Source organism: Tetrao urogallus, assembly GCF_951394365.1.
Source record: "Tetrao urogallus genome assembly, chromosome: 3".
NCBI classification, from domain to species: domain Eukaryota; kingdom Metazoa; phylum Chordata; class Aves; order Galliformes; family Phasianidae; genus Tetrao; species Tetrao urogallus.
In genome coordinates, this window is record NC_136815.1 from 49,744,359 (window position 1) to 49,764,952 (window position 20,594).

Sequence of the window (20,594 nt, forward strand, 5' to 3'; positions counted from 1 at the left end):
GTCTTGTTCACAACACAGAGATGGATGCTTATTCTGAAGTCAGTTTCCTAGAAAATAGCATTACCTGTATTACAAAATTGCCTATGGCTTCAGGGCTTACTGCTGACAAGGATGATGAAACATGGTGAGTTAACAGCGCTGGCAGCTGTAACACAAACAGCCACCAAAACAAAATGATACCTAAAATCTGCTAGGAAGCTTTGTATCATGAAACTTGGGTAACAGTGGGACTGCTACGGGGGGGGGGGAAATAAGATGAAAAGTCTGTAGAAGAAAAATCAGACTTGGAGGAAAATAGTCTATTAATCTTATTGTATTTTGTAAATTACTGTATAGTTTTTTTCTTTTTGGAAAAAGATGTAATATTGTCTTCATTTTTAAATAATTTATTTTATACATATTGTGCAAATGTAAATAGTCTTGTAATTAATGTTCAAACCTGTACAAAATAGATATTTTAACTGTAAAACTGTTTTTGTCTAATGTTTTATTGGACCAAAGTTGTCGTTTTTATTAAGTGTAGTGTGTTCCTGGTTGGCAGTTCTTTTACTATGGCATGTATTTGATTTAGCTGCTTGTTTCATCACCATAACTGTAAAAGAGTTGAAACTGACCCGTATTGCATGCTTCACAGAACCCCGAGCTCCTTGACTTCAATAACCGAAACCTGAACAACTGTAGCATTTACAAAACCATATTTCATGTTAGTCTGCTGTTGTAACGCCATACCTATGACTTACTATGCTGAAAATATTTTTGTGTAAAACAAAGACAAAGCAAACAAAGAAAAAAAAAAAAAAGCAACAACTTTTTTTCTCTTATATGGTGGTCTCGTAATAGAGCCTATTTTTTCCAACAAAATGCCTTTGAATGAAAATTCTAAATTGTATATTGTCTATTTTAATATTAATCTATGGAAGGATATGTAAATAGTTGTAAATATAATGTTTAATAAATTTTATTGGTCATGTTACTGGTTGGAATTTTTTAATATTGTAACACTTGGTACTGTGATCAAATTTCATCATTCCCGTGATAGGAAATATGTAGGGAGAATCAATTAAAAACTAAAAAAATGAAAAGCTTTTGTTTTAACATTTTTGTATCCCTAGTATTGTTAATGAACAGTTAATTATTTATTGGCAGGAGGTTATAGATATTCATGAAAAAGATTTGTTACAACCTAGGCCATCAATTATTCAAGAGTGCTTGGGATCTGATGTCTGTGAAATTACTTCAGGAAGAAATGGGGCTTTATGGAAGAGGGATGGTTACCTGCAAAAGAGATTAAAGTACTTGCTCTGAACTGATTTTTAAATACCAGGTGAACTGCTGCTCCTTGTGCTTATGTGAACGCCCAGGACTCCTTCATTTTGATGCTGAGCTAGAGGCTGTGGACAACAGACTCCTTCCAGCTGCACGTCACTGCAGGCTGCAGTCAAGAATAAAGTGATAGTAACACGAGCGCAGTAATACTGGATTAAGCACAAATTCACAGGTAGCTCCTGCCCTGAAGCTCTTTTTCCCCCCCCCCACTTTTAATTTGCTAGGTCCTGGAGGAAGGGGAAGCTCCTGCTTTTATGCAAGACCACCCTACTGATACCATAGAACCAAACAGAGTAAGGGAATTGCAAATGTAAGCATCGGAGCTGGCTGGAGTAAGGCAGTTCACCGCATGACAAATGAAAGGATTACACATTTTTTGGTTAATTAAAATTGACAATTTACCTTATGAGGAGGTCTGAATCTGGTTATTTGTCAGGTTTAGCTTGCCTGTGTTTCCTGAACAAGGAGAGATAACTTCCTATTAACCATTTCACACAGGTTGTTTTCAGTTGATGCCAACTACTGAACATCCCACTGTCCAAAGTGTTGGCACCCACGTTGTGGTCCCATACACCACACACTCTCCTGCCCTCTGTGACCTGGATTCAAGCTGTGTTCCAGTTGTGCTTTTCCAGGTTTGTGCTGCAGTATGATCTCCAGAGTGTATTTCCATTATTTCCACCAAGCAATGCAAGTTGGAGCTGAGTGTGAGGGATGGCTGCCACGTAGCATTGCTTCTTCCTCCTGAGGGACAGCTACTTCCAGGAAAGCCAGGCGCTGCTGAGTTCCTCCTGGGTTTTCCTCCAGGGATGAAACACATTACTTCGGTCTTGTTGCACTTGGGTTGAGGCAGTCACAGGTATGTATGTATACAGACTGGGAGAAGAATACAGTGAAATACTTCTCCTGCAGAGAAGTATTTGGGGGTAATGGTGGATGAAAAGCTAGACGTGAGCCAGTAGTGTACTCCTGCAGTATCCTGGGCTGCATCAGAAGAGGGGTGGCCAGCAGGGAGAGGGAGGGGATTGTTGCCCTCTGCTCTGCTTTTGTGGGAACCCATCTAGAATGCTGCATCCAGGCCTGGGAGCCCCAGCACAAGAAGGACATGGAGATGTTGGAGCAGGTCCAGGAGAGGGCCAAAGAGATGATCAGAGGGCTGGAGCACCTGTCTTATGAAGAAAGGCTGAGGAAGCTGGGTTTTTTCAGCTTGGAGGAGGCTCCAGAGAGACCTCATTGTGGACTTCGAGTACTTAAAGAGAGATTATAAAAAGAAGAGGTCTGACCTTTTTACACGGATGCTGATAGCAATAGCACAAGGGGAAGGTTTAGGTTAGATGTTGGGAGGAAATTCTCCCTTCAGAGGGTGGTGAGGTGCTGGCACAGCTGCCCATGTACGCTGTGGTGCCCCATCCCTGGAGGTGTTCAGGGCCAGGTTGGATGGGTCCCTGAGCAGCTGAGCTGCTGGGGGGCAGCCCTGCCTGTGGCTGGGGTGGGACAGAGTGGGTTTTGAGGTCCCTTTCAACCCAAACCATTCTGTGATTCCTTGAAAACAACAGCTCTGCACAAAGCAGCATTCACTGTATTTTCATCTCCCAGATCACTACGTGGGGGCAACACCCGGCCGGCAGTCCGGCTGCGTTCCGGGTCCTGCCTAGCGGCTCTCCGCAACCACCGCGGGGGTCGTCGGACTCGGCGGCCCCGGAGCTCCGCAGCAGTCTCTGCGCACCGACACAAAAGCCACACTCCTGCCCGGCACTTAACTAGGCTGCTACTAAGCGCATCGTCAGGCGACGGCTCCTCCAGCATCTTTGTGGTACGAGCAGACCGCTCCCTCTCCCCCGCACAGCCCTCCCGCCCGCCGGGGCCGCGCTCGGCTTCCCCTCAGCGGCGGGCGCGGAGCGAGAGGCGGGCCCTGCGGCGCCCCGAGGCGGGGCCCTGCGCCGTGTGCGCGCTGCGAGCCCGCGCTGCCGCCGCCCGCGCGCTGCCCGCGGCCGAGCTGAGGCGCGCGGTCGCCGGAGCCGCCCGCGGAGCAGCCGGAGCCGCCGGCGGAGCGGGGCCGCCCGGCCGGTGAGGGGGGCGAGGGGCGGAGGCGCGGCGCCGGAGGATGGAGCCGGCGGGGAGGCGGCGGCTTTGTGAGGAGCGTTCCGCTGCCCGCCGGAGGAGGCCGGGAGGGGTGGCGCAGGGCCCCGCGGGTGCCCCGGAGCCGGGCGGCGCGGCGGGGCGCTCCCTGATGGAAGGGCCGGGGCCGGGCGGCCCGCCGCGTGCTTCCCCGTCGGGCTGCGGGCCGCACCTGAGGCCCGGGGGTGCCGACGGCGGGGGGGCGGGGGCGGCGGCGCCGGGCGCTGCGCGGCGGCCATCCCGTGCCCGTCTGCCTTTCCCTCCCGTGAGAACAATGCGGGCTCGCCGCGAGCTCTGCCCAAAAGTGGGCTGTGTGCCGGGCTCCGGCCCTCGGCCCGGGTTCGGAGGCACGCGCGGGAAGCGGGGAACCTCCTGCGGACCCGCGCTCTCCGCTCCTGCCGGTCTGAGCCCTCGCGGCGTCGCTCCTGTAGAATGCGCCGCTCGGAGCCCCCGGGAGCTTCGCTTTAATGAATCGACGCTGACGTAGCAGCTTCGTTTCTGTGCGATGGCTCGAGGTGTCTGCCCGGACGATGCCTTCGCGGTTAGGGCTTCGCTGCTGCGTTTTATTTGTCGCTGCTCATAGGCCGTCAGATCTGATGTTACGAACCTGACCTCGTTCACCTGAAATGCAGTGCGGTTTTAACGCGTGAGCGCAACAGAAGAGAAGTTTCAAACGGGGAAGTTTGCCGGCAGAGGAGGAGCGGTCGGGTTTGTTATCGTGCCTCTTTAATGTTTGATTTTTTTTTTTTCTTCTCTTTTTTTCCGGTGGTCAAAAATGGTTTTAGTGCTGGTTGAGCTCCGTCTGCAAACCGCTGGAACAATGAGGTCACCGTGTGCAGCGCTGAGTACATCCCTGCTGCTGCTGCTGCTGCTGGTGTGGGCCCGCTCGTCAGTGGGCTGCAACAAGGCACTGTGCGCCAGCGATGTCAGCAAGTGCCTCATCCAGGTAGAGCTGCCTGTGCTTGTCTTTAAGTTCAGAAGCTGTCCCTTGGGAAGACCCACTGATACAAATTAAGGCCGTTTTGTCATGGAATCACAGATGGTGTTGGTTGGAAATTAAAGCCCACCCAGTCCCACTCCGTGCCATGGGCAGGGCTGTCTCCCACCAGCTCGGCTGCCCAGGGCTCCATCCAACCTGGCCTTGAGCATCTCCTTGAATGGCACTCCTCGTGACAGAGGGTTGTAAAGCTGAAAATGGCTGAAAGCCCCCTGAGAGGACAAATGCTGGTGTAGCTCCAATGTGCCTCACAACCCTGAAGTACCTCTGGCTACTAATGGGGATGAGCAAGCTCTTAAAGTGTGTGTTTGCCTAAAACAGGCTCTTGAGTTGTGCTTGTGAACAGTGGATGTTCAGCTTGAGCCCAGCTGCTGCTTTTGGCTCACTGCGTGCTGTCCATAGGGCTGAAGGAGTGGCTGAGCCCCAGCTGCTCTTCCAGCAGTGGTTGGGAGCAGAGCGAGAGGTCCTTTTAGAGGAATTGTGAGCAGTTCCACTGCCTACTGATTAGTAATTGATGGGCAGTGACCTGAGCATGCTTTCTGACACCACATTGGAAAAAAGGAACCTTCCTGTGGTCAGCTCCAGCTTCCTACTGCTTCTTTGCAGGTTGGAAGTGGAAAAGCAGAGAACACAAATGCTGGTAAATATCCTTCTGACTTCCTGCACTGCCATTACTTTAAATGGAAAAAATAATTGAAAACAGTGCTGCTTCTCAGCCATTCTCTACAGAGTTGTTAAATGAGGGAGAGAGAGAAAGGCTTTTGACTTACCTTTCCAGTGACTGTGGCACTGGTTTTCAGTGATAATGCTGTGTTTTGCTTGGGCATTGGCATCTTCCTAGCAGCACAGCCCTAGGGATGTGCTCTCTTGCTTTGTATCAGTGATGTGGGACACCCTCTTAAAGCATTTCTCTCAAATCAGGACCGCACGTTGCTCTTTGAGACACTACCCCTTAGTGTTGGGGTCATGCGTGGTCACGAGGCAGATGGATCAGAAGGCAGATGGGAAGGCTCCTGAAGCTATGACCAAGCTGTTGCTATCTCTCATCTTGGCTTTTTCTTTCTTTCTTCTTAAATTTTCAAGTGTTGTTGCAGCAGAAGCATTGCGGTGCTCTCTGAAGTATGTCATACTTCTTGGGTTGTGTGCAATACGGTATATCTGAGTGTTCTTGTTTCCCTCTAAACCACTCTGGAGAAATCTGAATTAAAAGTACTTTGGTAAGAGTAAGTTTTCTGGACTATCTCATCGTGCAGTTCCCTATCCTGTTTCTATAACCACTCTAGTTTGGTGTGCTTCGCGGCTTGAAGCCAAATCGGTGTGGCTCTGAGGTTACTGGGGAGCCGGCAAGACGTAGTGTTGGCCATCTGCATGTGTGGGAGCAGTGGGGCTCTCAAAAATCATACGGTTAATACAAATATTTGTGCCAGTTTCAGTACAGTCGTTACTGCCACTCCTTAGGAGCTGCTCAGCTCGAGGGTGGTCCCTACATAAATATTTATTCTGTTAAATCCAGGACAGAGTGTGAGACCAACAACTTGCACGCTTTCCTCTTAGGTCTTAATGGCTGTAGCTCTTCTGGTGCCTCTGTGTTGGGATGTCATGTTTTTTCCATAAGCAAATAGCTTGAGGAACCTCTCCTTTTTGGCTTCACCCTTGCAGAAACTTGGTGGCTCCTGCAGTTTTGGAGGAGCTCTGGGTGAGACCCAGGAGCAGAAGCAGAGCGGGGCCATGAGCTCAACTCCCTCCCTGGCTTTGGGCACAGCTCATCCTTGAGCCCCTGCAGTGCTGTTGCCCCACTCCTTGGGTAGGCTGGTGGCCTTAGTGGTGCCTGGCACCTCTTCTCCAGCATTTCTTCTGCTTTGGGGTTCCCATGCACAGAGAACACTGAGTGGGGACACCATGACTTACATCATTTATGCCACCATTGCTGATGCCTGCTGAAGGTTTATCTTCCCTTCCTGTTAAACTTGGGCATGAGCTTCCGAGCTTTCAAGTGTTTACAAGACTTTTTTTGGCCAGCGATATGAAATAGCTCTCACATTTTAACTTCAAGGTTTGCGTATTCAAAAATTTCTGCTAGTGTGTGTTTTGTAGCTGTAGAATGTAATGTGGTCGGGTTAGCAAAATAATCCCGTCTGGTTTGCTTCCAGGAGATTTGCTGTTATTAAACTGTTCTAGGAAAAAAACATGAGCTATTTTCTTTCATTCCCTCCTCCAGTTTGCAGAGAGGTTGCCAATGCCTTCAGGTCCTGTTTCTCGCCACGCTGAGAAAACAGTCTCTGTCACTTCAAGAAAGTTTTGAAAAAATGGAGTTGTTAAATTCCTTGTAAAAGGCTTTATTTGCTCTCTGAAGCAGAAATACTTTTATTGTACAAACTTGTCTGCTTCCTACTTAATGCTGTATTTTCAGACGAGGGAGGCTCATTTCTTGCCTAGCAGAATACTGGTGCACCTTCAGTAGTTCAGCCTGGGCAGCTGCCAGACTCACTTATGAGTAATATTTTCTTCCACTGACGCCTTGCCACCCCCAGCTATCAACAGGGAGCATTTCTCTTTCTGCTTCACTTCACCCACGTCCCATGGAAGCATTCTTTTAAAGAGATGTATCCTGCACAAGTGTCCGGTCTGGGTGAGTCAGTAGGAACTTGAGTGTGGTTAAGGAAACAGTGGACATGCAAACGCATGGATGGAAAAACATACGATTACTGCCCTGCAGGGACAGCCCTGGGGAGGAGGGGCTGTGCATAAGACCAACGTGATTTCTCTTTCTTCCATCTTCTTTCTCCAAGTTAAAAAGAAAAAAAGAAAAAGAAAAAAATTTAAAATGTTCCTAAGTCTTTCGTATAAAAATAAACTTGTTAAAATACTGGTAGGTATAGTGATGAGATCCCTAGATAGTCCTCGTGCATATAGACACTAAGAATACAGACACACACTTGCTCAGAGTGCAGTGAGGCTCTGGCACAGCTGCCCATGTAAGCTGTGGTGCCCCATCCCTGGAGGTGCTCAAGGCCAGGTTGGATGGGGCCCTGGGCAGCTGAGCTGCTGGGGGGCAGCCCTGCCCGCAGCACCGGATGGGACTGGGTGGGCTCCCTTCCAATCAGCCATTCTGTTATATTATTTTTGTATTGCAAGTGCAAAAGTTAAGATTATTTTTAATTCTGTGAGAATACTCTTAGACTGCATAATGCAGGCTGTAAAGTTGAAATAACTCAAATTTAGTGAGTTTTCTGGCTTTGATTCATACACTGCATTTAATATTTTATGGAGAGTAGCCTCCACCCACATACCGGCTTGTTGGTGTTGCAATGTCTTTAATAGGTGTGAAGTTGTCTGCCCAGTTTTACTGTTGAAGAGCAAACGTGTAGGATATGTTTAATGTGAATACATCCCAATAGAGCTCAGTGGCCAACGCAGCAGTGCTGTACTGTTGGTTGCTTTTAAAAATCGTTTTATTCAGGCTTTTACTCCTCAAGTGTGACACAATCTGTTTATTGAACAGAAAGATAAATATTTTAGAAATGCGTCATTCATTCACATAAGTCATCTTTCTAAGTTTGTGGTGTCTCCTCTTGTGGAAAACTTTGTATTTCTCAGTGACAGGCCTGTTTTTCATCCTTCACTTGGAAACAGCATAGTAATAGGTGACACGAGTAAACTTTGAGAGTGAAAAAGTTGAAAATCTTGGTAGGTTTCCAGTCTGTAAATAAAAATTCAAGACTTACTAAGACTGTGTATGGCAAAAATGCATGTGGAGAGGAGGAGCTGATGCTCAGCCACTCAGAAGTGCAAACAGTTTACATTAAGTTACTCAGGCAATGGCAGCATCTCAGCGCTGTGCGAAACACAATAGTTTCTGGATTGTGTGGCTTTTTTTGCTGGCTTCAAGAAGGCTTTTAATTCTTAATCTGGGACAAAGCAAATGGAAGAATGATGGATTGATGAAGTGCATTAGTACAGAGGGGCCCATCTGTGGTGGATTTGGGGGTTGGTTCTGTGTCAGTCCCCTGAAAGAGGGACGCGGCTCTGGCCTCTCTCTCCCAGATGCATTGAGGACCAGGACACGAGCCACGCCTGCAGGCTGCCATCTGGGAGCTGAGGTCCTTTGGAGCTGCTCCTACGTGTCTGTGAGCTGCAGGGAGGCGGGCCACCTGGTTTTTAGATTTCCTTTGTACGTGCAGGCTGTTCCCATGCTTCAGGATCCTCAACTGTACGGCTTCAGGAGGACTGCCAAACAAACCAGAGCTTTCAGATTTAGGAAGCAGGAAGCAGAAAGTGTTATCTTTGTGCTTCCATGTCTTTTCTGGTTTTCTGTCTTAATCGCAGTTAGAGAAAAGAGTGTATGTGTACCATTTTACTTTCAAGAGACTACAATTTTGAAGTATCCAGGGTTTTATTCTGGGGATAGATTAAGAGCAGAAATGAATCAGCTGGACTTCAGATAAATATGTGTATACCCACATACAGCTACTAATACGATAAACAGAGAGCAATGTGTAGCAAGCATTCAGAGATGTGCAAAATAAGTGTGTTCCAATGGCTAAACCAAATACATTCATTTCAAGATCCACAAATAGGTGTGATGGTAGGCACTGCACATCTTCTGAGCTTCCTTTTTTTAGCTAAATTATACCTCATCTGCACTATTTATACAAAAAGAAACGTCCTTCTTTGAATTTGGTTTTGCAGTGGGAAAAGTATTCAGGGAACATGTAGGTGAACAAAGCTTTACCATGAGTAGGACTTTTTCTCTTCTGAACACTTGTTAGCAAACTTCAGATTTGCGTTCAGAATTTCAGCCTAAAAAGCAGAACAGTCTGAAAAGATCCATTTGTAAATTCAGCTTGGTTCTTTGGCTAGAACTCTTTTACTGTTTTCTCACTCGATTAGTGTAGAAAGCTGTTCTTAAAACTCTAACTTGAGTTGTGGCCAGAGGAAGAATTGCTGTGCCCTGCTGGCATTTCATGTCTGGGATTGCTGGGTGTAACACGTTCATGTTGTTTTCAGGAGCTGTGTCAGTGCCGCCCAGGGGAAGGGAACTGTTCCTGCTGCAAGGAGTGCATGCTCTGCCTTGGCACGCTTTGGGATGAGTGCTGTGACTGTGTTGGTAAGTTTGCAATTGTTGGGGATTTCTTTTTATTTATAAAAACTTCTTCCCCCTGCCATGTGTTCAAGTCGCAGCCCTACTGCAGAAGTTAAGCACGAGGACAAAATCTGTTCTTTCATTATCTTGCACCTTGTTCTATGGGTACTGCATGAGTTAGCATGCAGTGGAACATGCCAGTGGGGACCAGCATGCCAGAAGGCCGCATCTGCTTTATGAGGTACACAGTAGCAGTCCAAATTTTGCTTGGGTGATGTCAACATCACTACATAGCAATTTTGCTATCTGTTTGTGGACTTCTTTTTCAATTGTCATCTCAATGAAACTACACAGCACCTTCATTATGGGGTTGGATTCCACGTAGGGGCAATTGGAGATGTGAGTTCCCCCGTGAGTCCTTGGGACTAGTTGTAATTACGCACGGTCCATGTTTTTCATCACTCTTTTATTTGCAAAAAGATCTGTTTCAGGAGCGTGAGAAGAAGGTATACAAATTCTTTCTGTAAGATGAGATGACAGCCCTAACAAGGACAGCATTATTACCAACAGATCGTGCTCACAGTGCCAAGATTTCTGTTAGTGAATGGTGCCTCTGCAGAAGGATGGATATGTTCTTGTTCCTTCTCATGTTATAAATGTTTTGAAAGATTCATCATCCTGGGGTTGCTGGGCCCTCCACTGCCATACAGATCCATCTGGTTCCCATAAATAGGAGGCATGTTGATCACTGTACCTTCTCACAGCTTCTGGCTGGTCGATTCTTCTCTGAGTTCCTGAGGATGAGTGCTTCACAGTGCTCCTTTTCGCTGCATTTCATTGCTTCTCACATTCCATCATGATGTGAATATGCTTTCTGACAACTTGCTTCTTGCTTGGTTCTCAGCAGCTTACCTTTGCTTGTCTGTCCTTCAGTAAATAAGGAGTGGAGCGGAACACTTGGGTGCACATGAGATTCTTCCCAATGGCAAAAAGGATTTTCAGCCCATCTCCCTGTGCTGGCTATTAATTTTGAAAGAGGTGTTATAGTTTAATTTTTCTATTTGAGCTGAAATACTTTAATGGACTCACTGAAGAGCGAAATAGATTTGTGTATATTTCCCCCCCGTTCCCTTTGCCCTTCCCATGTGTTCTTGCTTTTTTTTAATGCAGTACTGAATTGTATTGTAGACTTACTCAGTCAGTGGGTAGGGAACAGGAGAGCAGGCTACTTGGCTTTTTCAGAAGTGCTGTCTGGTTCAGAAAGCAGGGTTTTGTGCACAGATATTCTATAGGAAGAAGAACCTAGCTACTGTGATTATAAAGAAAAAAGTCTACATAGTTTATTTTCTAAATCTGAACATGACTCCCTGTTCTGTTGCTGCTTCCCTCAGTGCTATCCAGTAAAGCAGTTAGCAGGGTTTTAGTTTCAGTTTCCCAGAACTGGTGGTTCTGCAGGTGTCTCAGACCTTGGCTGTATGGCGTCGTCCTATTCTGAAATAATTACTCATTAATGTAGATTTGGAGTGGGAGATTTCACTGTCATTCTGATAGCTGAATCTCTAAACTGATCAAATCTAACATGAAAGCAGATGGGTTGTGCTGTCCTTGAGGTCATGTCTGCTCTGAAGTCAGGAGTTACTTCTACTGTTCAGCACTTACTTTGAAGAGGTTGTGTTTTTCTATAAAGTCATAGCTAAATATGATTTCTGAAACTGGAGGCTTAATGCATCAACATGGCAGGAGATGTTTGCTGAGTGTGTAGGGCAGGTGGACTTCAAACATACGCGCTTCGTATTGCTTTGGAAGAAGAGGATTGATTTGCTTTGCAGCTGTAGCTGTCGAAAAGTGTAACTGTAAAACTACCCAAAATTATATCCAGATGTGCATCAGGAAAATCAATTTCTCTGTCTCTTGCCAGGTGACTTCTGATAGCATTTTATGGCTTCTGGTTCTAAATACCTATGCATGTGTAACTTTTGCTTTCAGTCTTGGAGGTTTCAATGTTTTGATTAAAAGAAGGTAATCGCAGTTAATAAATGGTTGCATTTAAATGTTTAATGAAAATCTGGCACCTGCATGGCATATTACAGAAACAAAGAGGCAAAGAGGATTACAGCAGAGGACAACAGATTTCAAAAAAGATTCCCCAGGAGATACTGAAAAAGATGTGTAAGGGGTAATGGGGAAATAAGTGTTTTGTCTGTAGTGACTCTCCAACTAAGCAGAAAATCTCGGTTCATCTCAGCCGTGTCTAAGCAGGTAAAGAGAGCAGACTCTTGCTCTCTCTTGGTGCTGATCTTTGCACCTCTGGCAGGTGCCTGGTAAGATCTTATGCACTGCTGAAGCAGATGAGATCAAATACTTGAACTGTGATCAAAAGTTTCACAAAGCTCAGGACTTGTCGAGATACTATCTTTGTTCAGTCGTAGGCTCCCATTCCGAATTCATGCCAGTGTCGGTCATGCTGCGCTTTGTCACATTTCCCAGGGGAAACAAACCTTGAGCTGAACTCTGTGTTCTGAAGTGTAATGCTATAGCATAGAAAGGGAAGTGAAAAAGAGGTTTTTCTTTTTGCTTGGAGCTCACGAGTTGCAGATGTGTTTTGTGGAATTCTGCAGAGATCTGAAACCTGCCGCTATTGAAAATCAGCACTGCTGGTTTTGGTGACACTTCTGCTATTGAGTAGTGAGTTAAAGAATTAAGAGGGAGTTATATCAGCAGAAGGGTTCTGTATGTATGTATATACACCCACAGATTCCAAGAAGAAAGGATTTTTGTGTAACTTAGCTTCTCATTCCTTTGCAGGTATGTGCAACCCTCGCAATTACAGCGACACACCTCCAACATCCAAGAGCACTGTGGAGGAGTTGCATGAACCAATTCCTTCGCTTTTCCGAGCGCTCACAGAAGGGGATACTCAGCTGAACTGGAATATTGTTTCCTTCCCTGTTGCAGAAGAATTGTCGCATCACGAGAACTTAGTTTCCTTTTTAGAAACAGTGAACCAGCCACAGCATCAGAACGTCTCCGTTCCAAGCAACAACATCCACGCACCTTACTCTAGTGACAAAGGTAATAAATACAGTGTCTGAATTCCTCGCGTCTCTTCTGGTCTCTTCCAGCAGCTTTCTCAGTGCAGCTTTCTCAGTGCATCTTCTGTGCTTGTCTCTGCTACCCTCTTCTTTTTGTGTATAAAAATGGGGGAAAAGTTCAGTCTACTTCTGAGCATGACATAACAGTGTAGGAACTTATTGCCTTTATTTTATTTATGTATATATTTTTTTCCACCTTGAGTTTAGAGTTGTGTTTTTTTGTTTTTTTGTTTTTTTGGCTGAGTGGCAGGGTAAAAGATGAGAAGTTTGGTGTAGTGACAGCAGTGGGTTAAGAAACATTCTCTTTGCTTCTCAATTTCCATACTAAACCTGAAATATTTTTCTGTGCAAATCATTTCAAAGCCTTGAAAGAATCTCATAAGTAGTTCTTAGTAAAGTAGCTGATTAAAAGGGGAAAAGAGCATCTGATTTGTTTTACTGTAGCGTGATTAATGCTTTGCTTCCTTCCCAATGCTCGCTTTAAGTATTGGTAACCACATTTGCTGTTGTTGTGATGGTTCTTTTGTCTTATCAAAGCAAGATTCCCTAATTGATGGACACACTGCTTTTCCATCTCATCTTGAACTTCTGACCTAGTATTGTTGCTGAGTAGGGCTGCTATTGATTACATGGAACTGTAATGGCAATTTTTCTGACTTCCTTTGGTTAAGGCACACTAGAAAAAAAAATTAATTCCAGAACTGGGAAACCAGATGGGCAGAAAACATTTCATTCATATGTCTTTGACATTAATAAAACGCTTGCTTACCATCATGAGAGTGATGCAGAAAGCCATGTTAAATGGCAAGCCACAAAAAGCCATGTGTGCAAATAATACTAAAGTATTTAAAGACGTAAATTATACTTGGAAGAAAAACATATGCTTGGAACAACCTTGAATATATCCCACTGTACTTAGGTACTGCAGCCGGACTTGCTGTTCCGTGGCAGTCCTTTACCACCATGCCAACAGGATGGGCTAATGATAGCTTTGGATTAAACTTGGAATTGGAATTGCATCTCGAGGGTGTGGAGGAGTTCTGAGTATAACAACACAAATACATAGCTACAATTTTTTCTTAGTCAAAGGTCTCCTTCGTTTCATTTGCTAAGGTCGTATTAGAGATTTAAGCTGAGAGGGCTTTCATTGGAATGATGGCATTCCAAAAATAACAGTTATATTTGGAAATACTTACCAAATGCCACTGGATTTTGGGTTTCAGTAGATACTGAGGAGAGAAATAAATGTCAAAGCTTTTCTTGTAATCATTGGCTATTGGTCTTTTCTTGGCCACAAAGTAGATTGAGATCTGATTTTGCAGAACATCATGTTAAGATTTTCTTATAAAAACTCCAGTGAATTGATCCGTGAGAAAAATAAGTGGAAAGAAAAAACTGACCTCTGGCCTCAGTCAGTTGGTGTTGATTATGGTGAAAGTAAGGGCACGTGGGGAGCTGCAACTCTTGTGTTGGATGTTGTGTGACCCATGTGGTAGCAATGTTTCTAAAAGGTTTTGGGTGAATTTACTGAGGAAGCAATAACTGGAAAATGGAGGGGTAGGAGGTGAAGAGCCAAAGAGACTAGCCAGCATGGGCACACGCAGCGTGCTTCACTTCATCGTGGTGTGCCGGCAGCAGCCGTTTCTTTTGTTGCCTGGAAAGGGAGAGGGGGTAATAAGATGTAGATTTTGGTAAGGGGACAGTAGGCTGTGTACTCTCCTGCAGATTACTTGCCAAAATTTGGATAGGCTCTGCTTATAAAGACCTCTTGCCACATCCTGTAACACAGTTCTGATTTTCATTTCAATGCGTGTCCATGCACAGATCAGTGTGAAGCCATCTAGGATGCCAGACTTGCTATGTACAGCCCTGGGTGGGTGCCAGGAAAAGCAGCGCTGGCCCCAGGAACCTGAGGGCCTTGTGCCTGACAGTGGGACGGAGCCAGGCCGCCAGTTAGTGTGGAAGTGGAATGCAGAGAGACATAAAACATTCCTGTCCTGCCGCTGCCTACTGCAGCCACCAGACCTTGAATTAGTATTGTCTTTGTGCATGCTTTCCCTTTTCTTCTGCGAGCGGTCTTCTAACACTCTAGCGGCCAAAGCACATCGAGCTGCTGGATCGAGCTCTTTGTATCGGTGGTTTCTGGTGTTTGAGCAGCTGCTTCAAGTGACTTTCGCTACTTGCAGTGATTATTAACCTAGAGTTACATTTGTACTTTATTCTTATTTTTTTGCTTTGTTTTTAGCTGATACCCTCAGAGCTCTGAACTGCAAGTTCAAATGTATAAATAAGCTTAAGTGCTGCAGATGATGACAGGATGTTGGCAAGAGAGACAGGGGGGAAGTGGATAATCTTTTGGCAGCTGATGAAACAAAATCTGTGTTGTAGCTGAGGGATTCTGACTTAAACCGCTCAGTGACACAATGGATGGTGTCAGCTCTGCGCTTACGCTTCCACTGAGTGCTGGCCAGGTAGTGAAGATCTAGCGTCCAGTCAAGGGCACCTATTTCTGTAGGTATGCTAGGAACACATTTTAAAAAATGCCTTTTTTTTTTTACCCCAATAACTTCTGACTAACACCAAACTGGCTGCCAGGCAGACGGTTACCTCCTCTTCTACCACAAAACAGACCAAAATGCAACTTACCTTACATAGCACCTTTAATTTTCAAGGTAGCACAGGGGATTTGTAATTAACTAGGAAGGTTCCTTCATCTTCCCGATAAGTGTTTTTCCTTCACTTACAACAGAGCTGTTTTCTCTTCCTGGATTTGCCAAATTGTTCAAGTACCGATACAGATCTCACTTGAAGCACCAAGAGTATTGTTGCAAAGTCTGACAGAAATACGAGCCTGTTTCTTCTAGTCATCTGAATTTAAATTTGATTCTACATTGTTGTTTCTCCCACACAACCTTCATGTGTTATGAATTGTGGGGAGAAGGAGAAAAATTAATGTTCTGAAAAGAGCTGTGTAGCAGCTGTCAGTCCCCCACTACTCTCTCTCCTTCCTACCCCATCTGTATTTGATAGTCCTTTCTGTGTGAAAACAGGCAAAATGCTAATGAAAGAGCTGTTAATGCAGCAAGTAGCATCCTTTTATCTGCACTGAGGGAGTCAGCATTGCCTGGGCAATTACATTTGTGAAACAATTTAAATACTTTCCCAGATCCCTACTGAGCCTGTAGGATGGTTTTGGTTTTTTTTTTTTCCTTTGTGACTCTTTTTGTAGCCCATAAAGAGGGATTTAGTGCTTGATGAGAGCAATTTTCCTGCTTTCCAAAATTCTTTATCTGTGTAGAAACACTGACCCTACTGAGCGAGGGACAAGGTTAGCATGTGGTGAACAAGGTACGCAATAAAGAAAGAACCAGTTTAGCTGGCATGCCTCTGAATGAGAAAACTTCCAAATGTGTTTGGTAGCTTAGTCTTCTGCACATTACGTGTGTCCTCTAGTTTCTTACAAGTGCTACTGGGAACCAGCCAGGTGTACCGCTAGCTCTGGCCTGGTGTGTACAAGCTGTCCTCCCCATTTTGCAGCATTTCTGGATTGGCCATCTAGGACCAAATCTTTTGGCTTCCACGTGCACGTGAAAATAAACTTCCTTCTCTGGTCTGTCAAGATTAATGGTCCAGTTGGTTGTTGCTGCTAGCTTAATATGGCTGAGATCTTGCTTCTGTCCCCACTTTAGTGCTGAGAGGTTGATTTCCTAGACCAGTATCAAAAGGCCTCACTGCTCTCACCTGCTTCTACCAGGACTATGGTCTTAGGAGTGCAGATCCACTGACCTCCTTCCCACTCACAGAAGTGTTCACTTCTGTAGAAGGACATCTCAGCATCTCTGGTAGACAAAGATCCAGAAAGATTTAGGATTGCTTGTTTTGGGACAGAGGCGGTCCTTGCAGCGGACACCTGAATGGCTACTGTGAGAAGACAGGGAGGCACAAACCTGGGGCTGTCTGGGCATCCTGGGACTAGAGGGTGTGTGTATGCTCCTTTCTGGCAATCCCAGCTTTTTGTTGCTGGTGCCAAAAGGTTACCCAGTGCTTGCAAATTCTCTGAAGCAAGACGGAGTTGCTGAATACTGTGAGACAGAAGCGTGCCCTTGTGGCCAAGAAGGCCAGCTGGATCCTGGGTTGCATCAGAAGAGCGTGGCCAGCAGGTCAAGGGAGATGATCCTTCCCTTCTGCTTTGCCCTGGTGAGTCCACATTTAGACTACTGTGTCCAGTTCTGGTCTCCTTGGGAGAAGAAAGACAGGGAACTTCTAGAAGGAGTCTGTCAGACAAAGATGATCAATCATGCCTGGAGCATCTCCTGATGAGAAAAGGCTGAGAGGCTTGGTTTGGAAAGTAGAAGACTGGGGTAGTAGGGGGGTCTGATCAGTGCTTATAAATATTTGAAGGGTGAGACTCAGTGGATAGGACCAGGCTCGTTTCAGTGGTTCCCAGCAATAGAACAAGGGACAATGGGCACAAACTGGAATACAGGAAATTCTGTGTAAACATGAGGAAAAACTTCTTTACTTTGAGGATGAGAGAGCACTTCAACAAGCTGCCCAGAGAGGTTGTGGAGTCCTCTGTGCTCTCTGGACCTGATACAAAATCCACCTGGATTCTTTCCTCTGCAGCCAATTGTAGGGAACCTGCAGCAGGTTGATTCCCAGAGCTCCCTCACAACCCCCACAATTCTGTGTGACCCCTGGGAGGATTCTTACCTGTGTGCTTTGGTGGATGCAGCAGTCGCTGCCAGTACCATCTCCCTACCACATTTTTGCTTTAACTGAGCCCTTTAGGTGCATATTAGAGAGGTCACTCTTTCTGTGTGCTACCATAGAATGTGTGTTCCTGTTTTGCTTTTTTCCCCTCCCACCTGTGAAGAAAGCATTCTTAGTGAAGCTGTGGATATTTGGTAGATTTCAGGTGGAGGTTTTGTTCTGTGAGAACTTTCTATGCTTACTGGGCCTTAGGCTTTATTTTGAAGTGTTAGAGAAACAGAAGTGCCAAGAGTGGGACAGGACTTGCACAACCACTGCATGTGTTGTTGACATTCTCAGCAGTACTTCAGGTACTCCAAGATTTCTTAGATGACTGCGGCGTTACTCACAGCATAGCTTTCCTGGAAGCAGAAAAATGCCTTGGTGTTGGATCTGCACTTCCTCCTCGAGATCCTTAACGCCTTTTGCATTGTATGTGGTGTCTACAAGAAGTGTATGTCAGCCCAGAGCCTGAACAAAGAATACTGCCTTGTGTTCAGTGAGCTGGCAGCATGTCCTGTGACTGTCTTGCAATTGTTCAGGCAGCAGTAAAATAATTTGGCAGTTATCAGGTTTCCTTCATCAGCGTTTTGACAGATTTTAATTCTTACACAGGATAGGCAGAGTTTCCAGCTGTCAAGAAGAAGGAAGCATCTATGGAAAAGCTAGCAGCTGCATTGCGCTTTCTCATACATTGTGCTATCCCTTGCCATTTGTCCTGCAGCTTGGACAGCACAAAGATCATCTACTGTTGGTACCGGGGAAACTGAATGCGTAGATCTGATGTCCTGTAGTGTGATGGAGCCCTTTGCTGGCCTCAGCTCATCTCTGGCCTTCACCTTAAGAACTTGCCAAGAGAACTGTGTGCTGCTGAGGTTGCTAATCTACGAGGTACCCGTATTTTGAAGAGAGGGGTTGCGCTGACTTTAGCACAAGGCTTACATACAAGAGACTGAATAAATGTTGTGGTTAACAATTGCACTGCTCCAAGTCCTTTGGTTACTCATCCTTCTCCATATCTCCATAATCACTTAAAAAATGAAAAATAAACTGTCTGACTTACCATCTATGTTTGGATTACATTTTTCTAATCCTCCTTGGAATGTAGGTCAGTACGTTTCTTCTGGATCCGTGCAATTTGAGCAGGAATAGGCTAGAAAGCCTCTTGACATTTGCAGCTCACAAATCTGTCTGATGTGTGTTAGTGAGGTGTTCATGTTTGTAGGCAGCTTTCAGTTGTGCTTTCACCCACAGCGTGCCAAGTTACGCTGGGGGCAGATGTGGTGCAGAGATCCTGTAGAGGACAAACCACGGTGTAATCACTCAGTTGGCAGAGAAAAAAGATGGTGGGATCTATCAGCTTGGGGAATTAGAAGTAGGCAGTGGAGGGATGTTTTAATTTTATAGATGTGGTGAATGCCTCAGCTCCAGTTTGGGGTTATAGTGCCAAACTTCATGGCGTTTCAAGTAATTGCGTGGTGGTTAGAACAGCAAAGATGATGCTTAGGCAAAAGGCAGAAAGGATTTCTTAATCTTAGTAGTAAAACTGGTGTTGCTTAAAATAATGACTAAAAGCGTGCTGTGCTGTTCTCATGTTGAGGAAAATGGGATGCTCTAGCTCTAGCAACATGTGGTTTTAATGTGGTCAAAGAATACTGTTGGGGATGAGGAGAAAATGTCTATGCTTAAATAAGTTTTTAAAATAACTGATCTAAAAGTGTTGTTTTTCTTGATCGCATGTAATAACTGCTAGCAACTGCAGTAGTGGTATCTTAATGCTAAGGCTGTGTACTTTCAGAGGACGCCTGCTTGTTATTTTGGCATAGCCCATCGTTACACTTCATAAAGTATCCCTCATGACTTTGCAAAGGACAAAAAAAAAGACACAATTTAGTTTAAAAAAAAAACAAATCATCCAGAGGGAGAGCAGAGAGTAAAAACTGAAAGTTGATAGGTCTCACCTAGGGTCTCTGTCTCTTTTCTGCTTCTCTATCACCTTTTTTTCCTTATGCCTCATGGTCTTAATGATTTGAACTCCCATTTCAATAGCTGCATGTGTAATTAATTTTCAAGTAACCTTTTAGATACTTTAAGACCTTTTAAACCGTTTTCCCCTCTTGGTTTAGAACACATGTGTACTGTGGTGTATTTTGATGACTGCATGTCAATACATCAGTGCAAGATCTCTTGCGAGTCCATGGGAGCATCCAAATACCGATGGTTTCACAACGCCTGCTGTGAGTGTATCGGGCCAGAGTGCATCGACTATGGCAGTAAAACTGTAAAATGTATGAACTGTATGTTTTGAAGCAGAAAAATTGTAATATGCTAACGTGGAGGCCAAAGTAATCCCTCTCAGTTAGAGAGAAGCGGATTGGAAATCCTGCATTTTGGTGGAGTGCCTAATGGTTGCAATTAAATGGAGCTGGTTGAAAAGAGATGTATAAAATTTGAAACTTGTTTTTTTAAATCCGTGCAAGCAAGGCTAACTTGTAGAATTTTCAACATTATGTTTTCTTTTTCTTCTGCTCAAATGGTACAGCCGTGCTCATCCTTGCTGTTCTGATTGTTTTCTTTTGATTTGATACTATTGACTATATTGGTTTTCAGAATATAATGCAATATCTTGTATTTAGAGTAGGGAAAACTTAAGAATACGGTAATGAGTTTCTCACCATCCAAGTTCAACAAATAAATAAATGGATACTGAGTTGCAGGGAGAGAGTTCTTGAGGTGCCTGGTCTTCGTGGTTTGTTTGTTTGTTTGTTTTTTAACTTTATTGCCCTCTAGCTTAGCCTTCTATTGTGAAAATGTTATTTGGGGAGAAAGAATAATTAATGCTTCAAGTCTAAATCATGGGCCGTCATGGATAAAATCCTGACTTCTTAGAAGGGCTGCCCTACAAAATGCTGAGTGGGATGCTTCCCTTACCAGTTTTATTTACCATGTTCTCTTACATACATTAGCAACTGAAAAAATCTTTTCAGTCTTCTCTGAGAGACCAAAGCAAGGCTGTTAGGTGCAGTTGCATCTCCTCCCTTTTGCGCTGTTCTCTAGGGTCACTTAATCTTTGAACATTCAGTGCAGTAAAGGGAAGGTGACATTTTATTTGGATATAACGAATAAATGAGAAAACAAAACAGCACAAACTAGCAGGTGCTACAGGGTTATCAGCTGAACAGTTGGCCGCAGATGCGTTCACATTTAGCAGTTTGCTATGAATATT

General features: G+C 44.9%; 1 protein-coding gene across 1 annotated transcript; it reads left to right on the top strand.

The window, feature by feature from the left end:
* Positions 1-3,430: 3,430 nt before the first annotated feature.
* On the top strand, positions 3,431-19,676 carry TWSG1 (twisted gastrulation BMP signaling modulator 1; the record flags this gene model as incomplete). Its single annotated transcript, XM_079533204.1, has 5 exons — positions 3,431-3,458; positions 4,230-4,390; positions 9,449-9,548; positions 12,330-12,596; positions 19,495-19,676. 5 exons carry the CDS (start codon positions 3,431-3,433, stop codon positions 19,674-19,676), a joined length of 738 nt encoding a protein of 245 aa, XP_079389330.1.
* Positions 19,677-20,594: the final 918 nt, after the last annotated feature.